General features: G+C 38.0%; 1 protein-coding gene across 1 annotated transcript; it reads right to left on the bottom strand.

The window, feature by feature from the left end:
* Positions 1-782: 782 nt before the first annotated feature.
* Positions 783-17,276, bottom strand: LOC144445318 (uncharacterized). Its single transcript, XM_078134857.1, has 6 exons — positions 16,901-17,276; positions 7,417-7,479; positions 7,117-7,182; positions 5,835-5,876; positions 2,618-2,824; positions 783-820 (listed from the first exon to the last, which is right to left on the bottom strand). Exons 1-6 carry the CDS (start codon positions 17,007-17,009, stop codon positions 783-785), a joined length of 525 nt encoding a protein of 174 aa, XP_077990983.1. The 5' UTR covers positions 17,010-17,276.
* Positions 17,277-18,524: the final 1,248 nt, after the last annotated feature.

Genomic DNA, 18,524 nt, shown 5'->3' with positions numbered 1-18,524 from the left:
TAGTATGCACCGGTGGACGGAATAGTGACGTGTATACATTGAGAAATGGCGCGAAGCTATGAATAAGGCACAGCCATAAAGTTCTCAGCATTAACTTCAAAGCAGGATGTTCGATTTATTGTGTCCAATGTATATATTCGATATTTTACATTTTTGTGTTGTTGTTTTTCTTATGGTAACACTAGCAATCGAAAAATTATGGCGCTAGAGCAGCATACGAATCTCAAGGCAGACATGAACAAAAAGAATTCCACACAATAAAATTCAAATTCTGATAAATGCTATATATTGCACATAATAAAAATGCAATTAAACAACATTCCGGTCTCTTAAAGATAATAATTACGACCTATTGCGTGATAAATAGATTCCAGCCTTGGACTAAAGATATTTATAGTTTATTTGTTGTGTGTTTCATTGCTACAAAACTATAATAGTGCAGGTTACAAAAGTGTAGGTTACAAAAAGCACTAAAAAATGTTTCCTGAAACGGAATTTCTTGATTCAGCTAGCGTCACAGAGTACGAGTATGAATGCAGTGGAAGCTCTGGCCGTTGTTTTGCAACGAAATGGGGCAAAAAAGCTTGCCTCTTTCCATATGAAGGAAAGAGTCTTGAGCGAGGATGTATAAGCTCTGAATTTAATATAACTTGGACGAGGCTGCAGCTTTGAGTAATAACTGATAGTGATTTTTTGTTCGTTTTTCATTTTCAATCAAAAGCAAGATTCTTTTATGTACAGAGAAATATACAAAAGACAGTAGTTGATGGTCGTCAGCTTTCCTATTCGGCTGCCTGTTCTTCTGTTTCTGCTGGTGCATCTGTAATCAAATAAAACAAAAACGTTATGAGTTCACAGTGCAAAGGTCAAAGTTGACACCGTCTGTCACAGACAAGATGGCGGATATATAGTGGTGGTGATGATGATGGATGATGGATCCTTGGGTGATGACCTGTTAGAGTATGAAAGGTCATGCTACAAGGTGATATCATGCAGCACGAAACAAAAAAGTGAAAAATATTGTAATTATTAATAAAGACAAAACAACACAATACAACGGACACACATCAAGATCAAGACTACATAAGGATTTACAAGATTTTATCTTAGTTGTAAAATTTAACTATAACATTCAATGATGTGATCTGAAATCTAGAGAGCTAAAAAGTAAAGGAGAGAAAATATACAATGACGTATTGGCACAAAATAAGGACATCTGCTAGATGCCGTTAGTGTTCATGTTGCATGCATCCCGTGAAGCATGCAGTGAATATTGCTTGTTCAAACATCTTTCGGTTTTTCTGTTGTATCGTTTCGGTTTGGAGTTCTATTACAGTGTACTGTTACATAACATGTTGTGGTGTCGTAGTGGTGTGTTGTGTTGTGTTATGTTGTATTGTATTGTATTGTATTGTGTTGTGTCGTGTCGTGTCGTGTCGTTTCGTTTCGGGTTGCGTTGTGTTGCGTTGTGTCGTGCCCTGCCGTGTGGTGTTGTGATGTGCATGTTTATATTGCATTGCTTTATCAGATTCGCCGTTTAGAATACCAATACTTTATTGTTGTGTGTTGCCTTTTTTAAATTCGAGTTTTAATGTTACGGTGAATTGTGTGATGTAGTACTGTAGTATGTTGAAGTCTGTCTGTGTATGTTCTAGTTTATATGTTTTGTAAATAAAAATGAGACTTTTACATCGTTTTCTGGAAAGTTTTGCCACGCTTGTTAGGGAAGCAGAATTTGTAGTTACACGTAAAACCAGAAACATATAGTCAAATGGACCCTCAACATTTTCAGAATAGGCCCTCCTCTTAGCAAAATTCATGAACAATCGTCAAAACTTTTGAATCCATGCAAAAAATTTGACCAAATTTGCATATTGAAGAAGAAAAGCAGGTGCCATAAATAGGTGTGGTGACAGTCAGTTCAATGCTAGTGGTGACGTAATCAAAAATGTGACAGTGTTACGTTTTGAAATTTAACCAAGGGAAACAACATCTACAATTTTGTAATGATACATGGAATATAATGCGCCATCAACGGTGAGATACTAAAACTTTCTTGCAGTCCTTCTCGTTATGCAAAGTAAATGATTAAGGGGGTTAAAAGCCAATGTTAGCTTGGAAGCAAATAAGATTGGATTGAATACGAAATTGTTAAAGCAAAGCACAGGGGTTGTTAAAAGCATTAGAAAATATGCTAATAAGTTATTGATAAGATATTAGCATAAAGTCATCTGAAATGTATAATATAGCAGCGATTTCAATAGCACGAATTATATTAGTTATGGCGTTATGGATCGTAGCAGAGATAAAGAGCTCAAGCGAAATGTGCAAGGAAATTTGTGCATAACCCAGAAGACAAGAAGGGTTTGACTGTTTTTTTACTAAGCGGGTGAGGACTGCAAGAAAGTTGTATAATTCATCCTTCTCATTAAGACGACCTCAGGGCTGTACATAGAAGCATGGAAGACAACAACGAGAAGACAATGAAACACTGACACACGCACATAAACACGGTGGTTAATAGGTTAACAACTATGCACATCATCAGGTGAAAACAGCCCTTAAAGGTGCGTCTCAATGAGAGGAAAATAGAACATTTGTCTGTCATCCGTGTCACCTTCTGCCGCATTGTCTGCTGTGTCGTCGGTTTCTGGCTGCGTTTCTGCAGCCGGTTCTGGTTCTGTTTCTGTTTCAGGTGTTTCGTCAGCTGCCGTCGTTTCTGCAGGTTGTTCCTCTGGCGTTGCAACTGGTTCCTCGGCTGCTGGCGCGGGTTCGGATTCGGGTTCGGGTTCGGGTACAGGTTCTGATTCGGCACTAGCTTCAACTTTTCAATACGAAATTAAGGGCAAATATCAAATGAGAATATGAATCTGTACTGCTGTTACTTCCGAGATAATTCTAGGTGGGGACACTATCAAATATCTATCTCAGCTTTCGTCTGTATTGATTTTGTATCGATATGTAAAACAAAGGACTTGTCAATCCTTGTCGGCAAAATTATAAAGTTACATTTTTAAAGATAGTACATTGACTGTGAGTTGAGCTATTAAAAAATAACCGACACATAACAATATTATTGATGGTCCCAAGCACCATGATATACTGGCCACACTATCCGTAACTATAAAGAAAACGTTTGTCGATGAAAATACAATTTTCACTGAAACTTCCAGAACCATATTATGCATGCACTTGTTCTCAACTGAAGTTGTGCATTTAATTGGTTCCTAACAGACTTCGAAATTTGGGTTATTTTCTTGCAATATCACTCGTGATGATAATTTTGAATATCAACTCAAATATGATTCGGTAATGGTTATATTGTAGCTTGCTACCTAGATAGAGAAATTCGTCGTTGTGTACGCGCCTTCGATCATTTTGTTTGGCTACTGAAGAGCGCCACCAACGACCAACGGTGACATTAGTTACAGATACTGTGGCCTTGATAAACTATTATCTTTTAGTCAGTTTATGATGAGATAACCCAACGTTTATACATATACCCCGAGATACCGAACAATGATAAAGAAAATGAAATTAGAAGTCTAATCTAATTCTACGTACGTACATTTTTACAACAGTTTTACGAATTAATTCTAAACAGTTACTACAATAACAAATACTTTACATAAATTCTAAGACTACAACATCTTAATGGCGTGCAGCGCCGCTCCCATGCATTATGATCGACTAATTTACTGCCCCTTTTATACATCCATCCACAGTTGATTCAGTAGTTACCGGTTTCTCATGATTGACAGGTGTCAATTACACAGGGTTCGTACACTTAAAGCAAAACAAAATTCCAGGACTTTCCAGGGGTTTTTCGTCAGTTTTCCAGGGGTATTCATATTGATTTTGACCATTTTCCAGGGGTGTTGACACTATAGTATATTTTTTGAATGACATCTAATTGTCTGATGTGGACGAGAAAAATCAACAACAGTTCCCATATGTCACAAAACATTTTAAAGACAATCGACACTATGCAAGATATTGGTTTAAAAACCACGTTTACACGCTAAGATTAACGGAGAAACCTCTGTCCTACCCCCTAGCTAAGTAGCCGTTTCGTCAAGCTGGTGCATTGATCGTGTAAGATTGAGTCGCAGCATTCGTCAGTCTAATTCAGACATATCCAGAAAAATAAATCAAAAAGTAAAGTTTGTCCTCATTATTGTTTGGTTTGATGTTACTAGATTTATAAGCGACCTAAAATAATATTTTTCTTCAAAATTTAGAATAAAAACGTCATTTACGTAACGAAATTTCGAGCTATGAATAATTGAATACATTCATCGCTTGCGTCTCGATGTTTATGTACCGATGCCACGAGTTGCGGAACATCGCGATTTCAACTCAACTTGACCATTGACGAATGTTACTGTACCGGCGACAACATAAAACAGTAGTTTATTCTTTTAGAACATGTAACACAAATACCCATTTATCGACGAAATAAAAGTCACAACCGTACTTCCACAACCCGGAAATTCAACTGCACTTCTCTAGGCCCTAGCCCTAGCTTGTAGTATCAGTCGACTCGTGCGCCGAACTTGTAACAATTTCTAATCGAGGTTGATGATGCTTTGATACTCGCTACAGTGTTACGATAATCTTGTTAACAGACCTACTGTACATGTTACCCCGGCCGGGACTGTTACAATATCATGTCCCTGAAATGACGACTGGGAGATGTACGGAGTAGCAATATATGCAAGATCGAAAGGAACACTGCGGCGCCCATTCAACTAATACGCACGGTTTGTGGGGCAAAGTGTCTCGTGGAACGATCGCTTGACTGTCTGGGTTCAATCGGCGTGAATTTTGATTCATCACCCAGCGTGGCGAAAGACTTTGAAAATATTTTCGCGATTTCACATTTACGAGATTCAAAATCATATGAATGGGTGGCTCGAGCACGGACATGACGATCGTCAATATTAATCGATCGATTGAACATGATCATTTTCCAGGGTTTTCCAGGGGTAGGGCGCATTTTTCCAGGGTTTTCCAGGGTTTTCCAGGGAGGGTTTGAAATTCCAGGGTTTTCCAGGGTTTTCCAGGACCGTGCGAACCCTGTTACAGCAAAATGGGCGGGAAGTTGGTAGCAGCCGTCAAGGTTGATTTGAGTAATTTGTGAGAGATAGAGGGTGGTAGCAGGTTTTTGCTTATAGCGGGTTTGTAAGTCAGATATTGACCTCAAGCTGGGTTGTATTGGGAATATTGACCCGAAGCGGGGTTATATTGAGTATATTGACTTAGTGGAGGGTTCGAATCGTAATATGAAAATGAAGAGGACTGCAGTGAAGCAGAACTTATTCACCAGAAGCAATGTTTTGATCTGATGCAGTGCAACATTTTTTTCATATTTGTCTCAAGCATGATGCATCAACAATATAATCGAAAGGGGGGGGGGGTTAAATTGAATATATCAATCTGGAGCAGGGTTGTTACTGTTTATATGAAGGGTTATATCAACCGGAAGTCAGGTTGTTATCGGATATATCAACCAGAAACGGAAACCGTGGTTGTTATTGGATATTTACATGATTGGATTAAAAAAAAAGAAGCGGGTAGGTAATTATTGATTATGTAAATGAGGGACACACGCATGAACTACGCAGGTAGGGTTAGGTTTGGAATAAAATTTGAGGGGTAGGAATATGGTTTGAATACATGGGGTAGGTATATGCTGCTTTTTTTCGATATTGAATATGTTAAATGCGATAGAAAGAATGGTTTTAAAAGAGTAACCATGGAAACCGATAACTTAGAGAAGAAACTGTGGATGATATAGATATATGGTCGAAGTCACGTGACTTCGTTGTTACCTTCTGTGGTTGCTTCCGCGTCTCCGCTCTCAGCTTGTTCACCTATGGGTTAAATGGAATCGACCGGATATGAAATTATGTAAATCAGCACTAGTACTATCAATATCTTTACTTTATCTATGGCTTATAAGTAGAACGTGACGACTTAAACTTGAAAAGAAAGAACAGTGTTCAAATTGCAGCAGTCAGAAGATGTTGAAGTCGTGCTCGAACGGTTTTTTAGTTGTTGATCTAAGGAGTAAAAGAAGGGGGATCGATAGCCTAGATCCATGTTTACGTAATAAGTCCAATAAATGGACCCCTTAGGATATATTTGGAAAACAATATTTAGACTAGACCCTTTTGGGTCCCTAAAGAAATTAATACAAGTAAATAAAATACATTTATAGGTAGTTTTACGATTTTCATTTTAAATGTACGTTGTTATAGTAACCATTTCTAAATGTTATATTATAATATTAACTACAGTTTGTTTATTCAAGCATGCGTTATTTGTTAACAATGATACGATATACGAGAAGACAATATTTGTATCGGTACGTTTTGTCGACGACTGCCCTCAACGTTGAGAATGAGAGACAATGAGGCCTGTCGTCTGCTCTGTTATTATTGAGAACAAGACAAACGAGACACAAAATTAGAGACATGCACAACACCTTCATGCATTGGATGAGGTCTATTCCTAGAGGATGTAGGATTAAGGAGAGGATGATTAATACCATTTACTGTTAATTTGGAAATTGCCATCAAAAACAATATCGCTCGAATTGGGTCACATTTTATTCAGCCCGTGTACTCAAGCAGGCATAATTAATTGCGATGAAATAAATAGCAAATTGCTAATTAAAACCGTTCAAGATTGTACGCAGGTGAGCAAATTAAAAGCTTTGGTGGTTTGAAGCATGCACCAATTGTTTTTGCCATTGTAATTTTTTTATATTAATATATTAATTTGTGAGAAGTTATTAATTAAATGATATAATTAATGATATAATCAAGATATATGTATATAAGTCTGCAATGCATGGCTAGAAATGCAAGGTAATTCATAATATAGAGCAAAAGACCGCAGCCCAAGGTAAAATTTGAAGACGGAGAAACTTTGAACTTAAGCTTCGTGAAATATGGCAGTGCCCATTGGCTTTCAGCACCTGTTCATTTCTACTATGTTCTGCTTGCAGAAGGTTGCATATTTACAAGCATTTTAAAGCAATGATTGACGAGCTGTACAAAAAGTGACTTGATTCGAGTGATTGGTTTTTTTTTATCCGTCCAGGTTTACCTTCCGTCGCAACTTCTGTTTGTGCTGGTTCTGGTTCTGGCGCTGCTGGTGCTTCTTCTGCCGCCGCTGTGAATGAATTAATCAACCAAAGTGTGCTTTACATTGTCGTCTGCTACAAGAATACAATTTTCCCTCCAAGATAAGATATTAAATCATCTTGGATTTTTTGGTCACCATGATAGTTCACAAATTACAACAAAGGTGTAGTAAAAAGTAACACAAATGGTGGAAATTATTTTAATTGATTTTTTTAGTCATATAATTTCCAAGGCCGCCCCCTACGACAGAATTGTCACTTACCCTCTGCAGGTTTTTCTTCGTCTGCTTTCTCTTCTCCGCCCTCTTCACCTTCTTTCGGTGATTCTGCAATAAGGAACAACAGGATAACCGAATTACTTACTCTCCTTTTTATGTCGTTTGTTTGTTCGTAATTTGTGTGTGAGGGGTGGGTTGAACTCCTTGCTTGGCTGGCACTCCGTTGCCGATTGTTCACAGATCTTCACAGTATCACGTACTAAAGTTCTTCCTGTCCACAGTAGCTAGGCTATATCTTTGAATTTGTTCTAATATGGGGGATAAATCGCGATTTTATTCTGTGAACAAGCTTTGATACTGACCGGAGTGCACTGCCACTATCCAACAACCCAACAACTTGACTTATATATCATAAACTGTCTCTCTTCAAAATTATATTCGTTGAGGTTGTACCGTGTTACAATTTTCCAACATTGTGTGGTTGACCGCACACATTCTTAAGAAATTTGAGGTCTGCTGTGGGGATCAAAGTGTTGATTGTTTAGCGGCGTGGGTCGGTTATACTTCCATGGTGGAATCTAACAGACTGCGTTCTTAGCAACATATCAGATTGTACGACTGTTTTTTTTGAACTGGATGGACGTGTTGGTCAGACTTTTATATGAATATTACAGTGGTGAAAATAGCAGGATGACATTTCACACACAACTGAAGTATTTGGTGTACATAGTGCGATAACTAAATGGACCTAAAAGTGTTTCATCATTCTTCTAGATTACCGTCGGATTTTTTTTTTGTCGTTTGTTTGTTCGTTCGTCTGTGTTTTGTTTTCTTTTGTAAATTCTCGAGTACTTCAACAACGGTCACATTTCAAACATTGTCATGATTTTGTGGCGAATTCTTCAAGAATATGTGACAAAAATATAGAACATAATAAATAGTCGTGGATAATATTTTCATGGTTTCTGAATGGAATTAAAATGAGTGTTGGTGAAAGGCTAAAAAAAACTACGGGGATTCTAAACTACAGATGTGTGTAGGGTCATTGAACATTTTGTTACGTCGGTCCCGTGACGTCAGAATTCGAATGCCGGGTTTTGACCTTGCGTTTCAAAATCTCGAATCAATCATAGAGCTAATTAGCAGGTGTCGTTTTCGCCAGACCGGTGTGTTTTGTTGTGGGTCTGCTAAGAAATAGAACTTTTACAGGGTGCTATGGTGACACCAATGCTGTCCAATGACTCAGAGACAAAGTATGAACAGTGGAACAATAGGCCGCTATTCTTCTCCCAGATTACTGTCTGAATAACCATTGTCTCGCTTCACATCAATGAAAGTGCGTGTTGTTTTTATGTACTTATCATTTTTTGTTAGTTTAGAACATATCTTGAGAAGCTCGAGTCAAGATTACAATTTTCTGACGACATACTGCCACGTAGGTCCTTCCAGCAAACGCGTCAACGGGCTTTTTTTTCCGTGGCATCGGTCCAAAATTAAACCTCGCCCGTTTAAAGATTATCGAGTAGCTCTCACCTACTTTGCAATGTTTTTGTCTGTTTTGGTTACTGTTGCGATGGTACTGTCATAACTTTGTCGAGAGATCTTTTTTATTAGTTTGCTTACCCGGCGTTGCCTCGCCGCGTTGAATTCCACAGTCAAATAAATCCATAAGTGTGCTCTATTCCAGGTTGCCCGGAGAGAAAATCCATTCTAGTTCTCTACAATATGCCGGGAGATATATTTCTCTCCGGGAATATTTTGAATGAATAAAATAAATTCATATTCCTAAGGTTTACTTTGTACTTACATCGATGCTCAGCCAAAATTTTAATATAAATGTATTAGTTGTCATCAATTCTATGAACCTAGGCTTTCGAAGTGTTTCTCTAGGTATCAATTTTGGATTACGGAATACAAAATATTTGTTCAGGCTCAAATGTGATGTATAATATCCCTCACGTTAAAACTTGAACGTGTCATCGCCATGACAACCAAATAATTCGGTAAATGGGTGTACATTCACGTAACAGTGCGTTAAAGTTCTGACTGAAGGATTTTAGTCGACAATTTTAAAATCCCTGTTGCGACATTTTATGTCTAGATTGATAAGTATCGATGTGTTTTGAGTATCGATTATTGATCATCAAATCCAAATAGACCAGAGACTTGAAAAGTAGAAATACAGACACCCCTTCAGTCATTCGGGAGAGGGTATTCAAGTGTACATCGATCGCCAATCGATTCAGATTCTGTGCTAAATATCACAGCCTTAGTTTGTATGTTATTTAGGCACATAATACGTTGATTTCAGATGAAAATGGGATTTTGGAATTGTCGTAATCTACACAGCTCCTTTTACGGCATCGTCCCAGACGTACCGTCAAGATACAATTTTTGTATGGTGAGAATGGACCACATTTATACGTCACAGATTGTGTTAGTTTAAAAGATAACTCCGTGATGATAAATTGCCAAATTTCTTTGTAATAATCAAAGTTAGATTCGGGATACATTTTGTCTGTTATACTAGTCTAGTGTTTTCATTCAATCTTCGACTTTGCAGAACGAGATAAGAACTCCATTGACTGAGAAATCGAAGTAACAGCTGGTTCTGCAGTTGATACGTTTGAAAAAAAAAAACGATCGCTTTAGTAAAATTTCTCAAAAATTGTCTCTGTATTATTTAAGCTTCGCTAGAGGAATGACCCCTTTAATTCATCGAGCCGACGGGATGGCGAAGTCATTCACAATTATCGTGCAGCATTTCTATGGTTACCACACACCTGACTTACGGGCGCAACTGCACAAATACAAAGAACCCGGTTTTATATAGTATAGTTGGTAGATTTATTGACTAGGAGCTTTCAACAAAATCTCTATTGTGCAGATAGGAATCTTTCAACGATCTTCCAATGCTAATACGTCACTCAAAATATGTACCGAGATTTTTGAATTTATGCCAAGAAGCCTGGAGTTTCTTTCATTTTTCGAATGACTTCAAGTTCATTTTAGTTAAGTTGGTATAAATATTTCATTTAAGCTGGGGTTCAGCAATTCAACAAGGCCACGGCGTCGAGTGATAAATCATATTGAAGGCACTTGGGTGTTTTGAAGTGGCGTTTGTAGTAATTCATACACATTTGCAACTTTATACACCTATAAATTAAAAGAAGGCTGTCTTGACACGACTCAACGCACAGTAATTACTGTGTCTTTCTCGTTGAGCGGTATACGTCCACATTGGACACCTAAACAACTCCAAGTCCTTTTATGGCATCGCTGCAGCTGGGTACTCACTCAGCGCCATTCTGTACTTAGACACTTTTCCACTTTCTGTGTCAATATTATCCCACAATCAGAAAGATACACCAATTCTCCTTAACGTGTGTTGTCGTTTGTGACCGAATCGCATTTTTATAGCCGCACTCAAAACCTGGCAGACCATGGATATGGAACAGTGTCGCGTTCTACAATATGCAAATGAAGTCTACGTTAACGATTATTTATCATATTTTTATGTCGCTGTAATCAATCTTAATACAGTAATTTTGATATTATTTCAACATTTTTGATAATTACTAAGATTCCAATCCAAAATGGAACTAAAATGGACCAAAAATTTCTAAAAACGACGATTTTTGAATAAATTGCGTGTTACTACAGTTCTAATACCAAAATTTACCATATGTTCATCATAGCATTAGTAGAATTGATTTTATGTTTAGTGCCTAGTAAGCACTCAAAAGCTGAGCCTGTCACACAGTTACTTGTGGAATAATATTCTCTTCAAGGTAGTGGTAGTACAAAATATTTGCGTTATTAGTGCGAAAATTCAAAAAATGTCATCATCGCGGTATCCGTTCTCGTAAACAACAATGCGAGTATTTAGTAGTAGTATTAGCACCACAAATGACTGCGTGGCCTGCCTCTAACTTCGTGAGGCGTAGATGTTCCGAGCGCCTCATTCGTCTCCATTTTTTAATTTCCTGCTGCCGTGTCCATGACAACGATTCTCCTTCCTCGTCTGTCTCTCTCACTATAACATGACTCAACAGTGTAATTCTTGTCGGTGATTCCATACACCGGGTGTAAAGTTCAATTTATAGTGTGTACGCAAATAATGTTCTCGACGGAAAATTACAACGTAATGTAGCGATCAGTCAGTGCTTTAATGATGTTTAGATCTGTTTGTTTGCGTTGCCAAGGCAATCAAAGTGGGGTCGTGATCTTCGTGATATATATCACATCGGAACAATGGGACGGTAGACTTTATAAAAAGTGGTACGCACATTCTATCGGTGTACTATGTACTATGCGTATCTATCACACAGGATGCATCGTGACATTTCAAACACAAAATTCAAAATTGGAGGTTGGGTTCCCACAAAAGATTCATTCAACTGAAGCCGTTCATGGCTGACTATTTGCGTGGATGATCATTTTTAGAATATAAACCTGAATGTAGTGAAGTAAACAGTTTTAAGAATTGCTTTTTATGCCACACAAAGTTAAAGATACGGATCATTTGCGGCATTCACGATAAACACAACAGACATTGAAGTAACCATTTTTTATGTGCGTTGAGGCGAAAAATAAAATATTCCTTGCGACTTTCAAATATGTATGTAAAGCACTTCACACTAATATAAATATATGTATTAGATACTATCAAATTCACAATTATAACCGGGACTCGGCGTCCGCTTTTATTTCATGCTATATAACTCCCACTGGTAAAGGAAATTCGTACATACTCCACAAAATTACAAAATACCACTTCTATAGTTACAAGTGCAAGAGCGCAACATTTCTTTTCATGTTTTGACGCCTACTTACTCTTTACTTTGACACGTGATTGTCAAGTTCAAGAATACAACAAAGCAAACAATTTTATTATTTTTATCACTATTATTATTTTTTTGACAAAATTTTTATGTTTCGAATTTTTTTTTCCACACCCCATTCTGCTAAAAGCGATCACCTGCTCTGCAAATGATTATCAACCAGCGAAGTAACGATGTTTCTATCTACACTGAGATGCCAACTAACGGTCTATTGGAAATTCCAATCGTATTTGGACAAAACATTGGCGGCTTTGTGCCTCTCCAATCGCCATGTTTGCGTCCATAGCAAACACTTCAACGTATTAACGATATATATATATTTGTTTTTGACCATGTTTCGCATCTTGTAGACAACTCTCGAGTCGGTCAACAGTGACTAGTGCGTGTTTGGTTAGTATCGTTGAGTGGTCTATTAAACCGTGATCGCCGACACTTATAACAAAGGGTATTTAAAGATAACCATATGATCCCCTTTGTTCTGTTAAAAAAACACAAGTGCATTGCTCTCGGTAATTACGTTGTTTTTATCTATTATAATCATGCGATGCATAGCAAATTGTGATGTAATGTAATGTAATGTAATGCGCTGCAGTGCTACTAGGCAGCATTGTAATGCATTGAATTAGTTTACACAATTTGTTCCATTGCAGGGATATATTTTAATGTTCCTGTTCCAATTAAGATTAAAAACGGTGTGGAAATAGTTGTCTAGCAGAGATATAGAAAAATGTGTACCTGAATAACGGTAATGTGAGAACCTGTGTTATGAATCACTGGACTTTAAAGGCCCGGTTCAGATTGGGATTAAAATTTAGGTGTAAAAATATGCGTCTGGTAGAGATCGAGCTATACAAAAAATATGTGCTGATACAAGTGATCCTATTACAGTGTTTTTCCCCAAACCGAGTCAAAGCTATTAAATGAACTATCAGTGAGCCTGATCACAAGGTTTCATGTTGAGATAGACACCGTAAAGATAACACACAATCATCATTTACACCTTGTGGACTCTGTATTTAGTTAATGATATAAACAGTAACAGTATGCATACTACTTTAACAGATTCTACCAACTTTCACTGACTGCTGACCATGGCTTTTCTTTGAACTTCAACATATTATACCTTGTATAGTAGTTACTGTTTATATACAGAGCCCACAAGGTGTAAGTGATGTGTGTGTGTTATCTTTTTGGTGTCTATCTCAACGTGAAACCTTGTGATCAGGCTTGCCAACTTGATAGTTCACCTTTGACTCGCACTGGGGAAAAGAACTGTAATGGCTCCATGGTCAAGATCACACTAATGCGAGAAAGTGGAATTGAACTTTTTCCTTTAAGTATAACGCGTTGTATCATAATACTGTAGTCTAATCGCAATATAGAAATTTATTGAAAGGGAAATCTCTTAAATTCACAATTTGTGAAATTTAAAAGACATATTTTATTCTCTGTTAGTTCCAACAGCTCAATTATTCATTTCTTGTCTTCCGTATGTTATGCATTTTCTGACCGTGTAAGCTCACGTGCACACCGGGTATGATTTACCGGTGATTCTTCATCATTCAGTTGGAGGACTGAGAGTCGCATTGTTGCCAAATCTAAACCATCAATCACCCGCTGGTTTTCGTTTTAAAACAGGGAAGGTGTAACCGACTTTTACTCCAATGGGTTGATTTATTTTCTTTTGTGTCTACACACCAGCGATGCGTGTTGTGTTGTACCACGGCGAACAATCACCGACATTGAATTGAATGCCCGCCATTGTAAATTGTATCGCTGGAGTCGTGTCTTCTCGCGGCCGCCATGTAGCTGACACAGTATATACGTGCTGGTTTGTATAGACATACCGATAGAGAAAGCTTATATCACCACGGTGGAAATATTTCATCGTTTTGTTATCAGCTAAATCCTTATAACTTATGGTTATCCCTTATAGTTCGACGTATCGTAAAACAAGTGCCTACACACCTCCTTATCTATATACACGGACGATGGCGGAATTTAGGGTGGAGTTTTTTAAAAGCGACCTTGTGTAATATTAATGTCACACAACCGGTACCGTATATGAAGTCATGATTGAACGTTTTCGCTACATCTCCATTTCGAAATTAAAATTTTAAAAAAATTGGGTTTACATTTGAAGTTATTCCCACGCATCTGTTAATCCGATTTCTTACGATTTCAGATTGTAAAATGTTATATCGCGATCTTGCCCTTCAGCTTTTCTTATTATTTCTCGAAAACAAACAAACGCCGTACTACTACTAGTATTAGAGCCAGGAGTATCTGCTGCAATATGTATGACCTTGCTAACCACCAGCTCTCTCGGGCTTTATACCAACTAATGTGATTACTAAGCCGGTTATGTTCATTACAGTGAAAATCCGTTGTCATGGCAATTATCTTTCAATCGAAGGGTCAGTCGAGGTGATTATAGAAAGAGATAGAAAGGCTACAATGATGGTAATGATCCTCGTCATACACCATCGCTAATAAGTCGATATTTTTTTGTGCATTTGTCGCCGTAACTCCCCATTATTTGGGTCGGTGCCTCCGAACCAAACTAGGCGTTGAGCGTAATTGGTAAAAATCGCGTAATGAATACACGCATTCAATTTAAACGTCGATTCGAGGCCTTTAATTTAGTTGCCTTCGGTGTATATATACAATAAAACGCGTCACAAAGAAATGAATCCTACAATAGCATGTAATGTCATTTTTAAAAATTGGACACTAATTAAACAAACTTCGCTGTCAATTGTCCTTCGTACGAGTTAAATAAGATATTAATTTGTTGCCAATGTTGTTCCCTCGAGACATAGAATACATCAGCTTATTTGAAATGTGACATGCAACAAACAGCGAAACACGGTGCCGTGAGACTTTCAATGTAGACGGTGTTTCATTTCGAAATGTACGCCAGTTAGCGTTTTCGACATTTAAAAAAATAACACATGTTCATAGTATTCGCTTATATCAGTAATTAGAAATACTTGATACCTCGATGTGTGTGTGGGGGGGGGGGGGGCTGGGAATCGTGCCAGACGTTGCACGGTTAAAGATATACAATGCTCTTGATGATTCATTCCAAAAAACGAATGGCATGAATGGACGGCGTCTTGGAGACCAATCAAGTGACCATGGATACCGTGGGGTTTTTTAAACTCCTCCTACAGGTGGTCGCCAAACTTATTAAGAGACAATTATCGTCACTTACGTCGTGGCCAATTAGAAAGGCATTGTTATTTATGTTGAATGGAACACATACGTCAGAGTGTTCGCGTGGTGATAGTGGTGGTGTGGGTGTCAATGGTAGGGGGATTAATTCTACGAATATTCTACACCGATATGGTATAATTATGATGGGTTTACTTTTATTTTGCAAAGTGAGTAATGTTTACTGAGTGTCACTAATAGTTGAGACAACACCAATGTATACCCCTTCAAAATAACAACATACGTTGTATACGAGGTTAACAAAATATTTGCCACTTCTTTTACAATTGTAAGGGCATTTCAGATTGTTTGTACTACTGGAGAATTTACATTAGTTCTGTCTTCCCCAACACCGTCACTTATAAGCGTGTAAAAACTAATGTACCTATCTCAACTGAGACGTTCTAAACCATTCTCAAGTTCTCACTTTTGTATTCCTCGGTGAAGTAAAGCGTAGCCTTGGTTGCCATGGCACTGTTAATTATATAAATGGTTGCAACACAGTGCTGTTGTTGTAGTACGAATGTATTGTTTTTTTTATATGCTAATGACCTCACAACTAACTGTTACATAATCGGCAATTGTCCTCGCACATGAATCATTTGTAAAGTTCGATTTTCGTCTTACAAATCTCAACAAGTCACTAATAAACATCAACACACTAGAGCTCTTACAATTTAGATATCGATGCATTGAAAAAAGTTCGGACTATTTAGAGTGTATATAAAGTACGAGAAATTGAAATATCTTTGCGAAATACAAGCTGTGTTTGTGCCTGGCTTCTCTTCTGTTATAACTTCGAGAAGCCAGACAACTGCGATGCAAACCAATGAATACGATCGATCGATGTGTTTACATTTATGTGGCCTGACGACAGCGCCCACAGATTACCCTCAATACTAGAGGTATCTGAGTTTAACTTTTCGGATAAGGACATTTCGAACTTCAACCAGCCCCCACACCGCGTTGGTTAACTTATTAATATTCACAGGTACAATTATTCAATCAGTGTAACCCGTAGTAACCATGATGGCGGCCGATTTCTGCAAACTATATATACAACCTCTGATGATACGAAGAACGAGAGCGAGCACATATCTAGACGACTTTTAAAACGTAAACACGTTTGTGAACAATACATATGTACCTTACACCAACCTCTCAACTGAACATAAATGGACGCCATTTTGACCTGTCGGTTCTGAGCACTTGAGTTGAATGAGGGCCGACTAGCCCTGCCTGTCAGACCTTTGTGTAATCAATGAAGTTGATAGTATCTTATTACTAACCATGCATGTTAACATTTTCGAGTACATGAGTTATTTGATAGTGTGTCTGGCAACTCCAAATAGTCGCAAACGAAACGAAGGCATGACATGTGATGTGGTGCGGTGCTCTGCTGTACACCGGTGTTTTAAACGACGCCGTTGGTCGCACCTTTGTGTTTGGAATTCGAAGTTTTGACCTACCTTCTCCTGCCTCTTCCGTTGCCTTATTATCAACTGCTGGCTCTTCCTGTGGCTTATCCTGAGGAGCGTCCTCAGGTTTGGCAGTCTGTGTACTTGATGAGCAACCCATTTTTGTTAAATTTTAGATGAAAAAAAAATAGCTTCGTTGAAAAGAGCTGTCGATTATTCTGCAATGACAGGCGTTGACAAGGTCCCTCACTGGTAGAGTTGTCAGGCGGCAAGTGATTAGAATGGTTTGTTTACCATTAGGCTGTTACATTTATATACTGTTTATTTGTTGTGCCTGTTGTCATGGTACCGCCTCATTAATATGCGCTTACTTATTCAGCGCCACCAGCTGGACTACACTGTACTACGATGTTTGTGATAATGTCATGAATTTTTAAGTAACTGGCAGAATGGCTGCACTTCGGAAGGCAGATGTCTGGATTGTAAAAAAATATGTACGAAATGTAACGTTGCCATGGAACAACCCACTTCCCGTGTTCCCTGCCATTAAGCCTTCATTATTGTGCCTGGATAAAGAATAGGGCATTTAACTCTAGAATTAGGTAACTGCTCCAGATGATTGAGTTCAGTTGGCCCAGCCATATAGTTCTTTTCATTTATTGTGCGTTTCTATTCCCAACGTAAAAGGCATTAAAATATGTTTTGTACTGCGAGAAAGACATCTCCCATTCATAATGTATAAAACGTCCATACATAAGTTGTCGCTACACTATAATTATGTTAACACACGGGTGACCTTTGACCTGGTGTTTAATACGGGTGAGTGGTATACCACTGTAGAAAACATTGTCTATTGTCCGCGGTCATGCCACACAAAACCCGATAAAAAGAAGCCCATACAGTGAAGATACACTGAAGGTCACCGCTCTTTTCCTACCACGATGAGTCAAAAAACACTGTAGACGTCAGCACGTTAAATAAGTGAATCAAACTCCGTACAACAAACTCGAATGATTCACTTTCACGATCGAATGGCGTACATAACATATCGTTTGGGGTCAATGTACTAGGTAATATTACAAGTATATGGATAGTTACATTTCACGGAGTACCTGAGTCCTGACAAAAGAACCGACCAAGACAAATAAAAAATATTTGAATACTGCTTGACCCTCGGCGAAGTCTGTTTTTAAGATGTTGTGAGTCCCCCTTTCAAATGTAAACCTCGGGGGTATTTTTTTATCTTAGCTAACCGTCACGTACACTATCCTCCGCTGTGTTATCTATTCAGTGCCATAGTGGCCTGAAGTTCAGTCAAATTTCTGGCTTTAAAATGTTGGATTTTTCCAATCTGTGTTAGTACGTCTGGACCATTTGTAACCATAGCAACCCGTCAGTAATACTTATGGTCTATAATGAAGTACAAAACAAATTGTGCGGCCAAGATTGTACGGTTCTAACACACTGCACTATCGATCTTCCATGATCATATAGAGTTTGAGAACTTCGTGTGTGTTTTTTTAATCTCAAAATGGGTGTAAAAACTAAAATACAAATACCACATAGTTAGTACTGTAACAATATAGGTTCCATGATCCCTTGATCAAAAAGTACAACTAACATTTTAAAAGTCAGACAAACTCTAAGAATTGGGATATAAGGTTTACACCATAGC

Source organism: Glandiceps talaboti, chromosome 14, assembly GCF_964340395.1.
Source record: "Glandiceps talaboti chromosome 14, keGlaTala1.1, whole genome shotgun sequence".
Taxonomy (NCBI): domain Eukaryota; kingdom Metazoa; phylum Hemichordata; class Enteropneusta; family Spengelidae; genus Glandiceps; species Glandiceps talaboti.
Note: the sequence above shows the minus strand (reverse complement) of the source record. Positions and strands in the feature narration are given on the sequence as shown.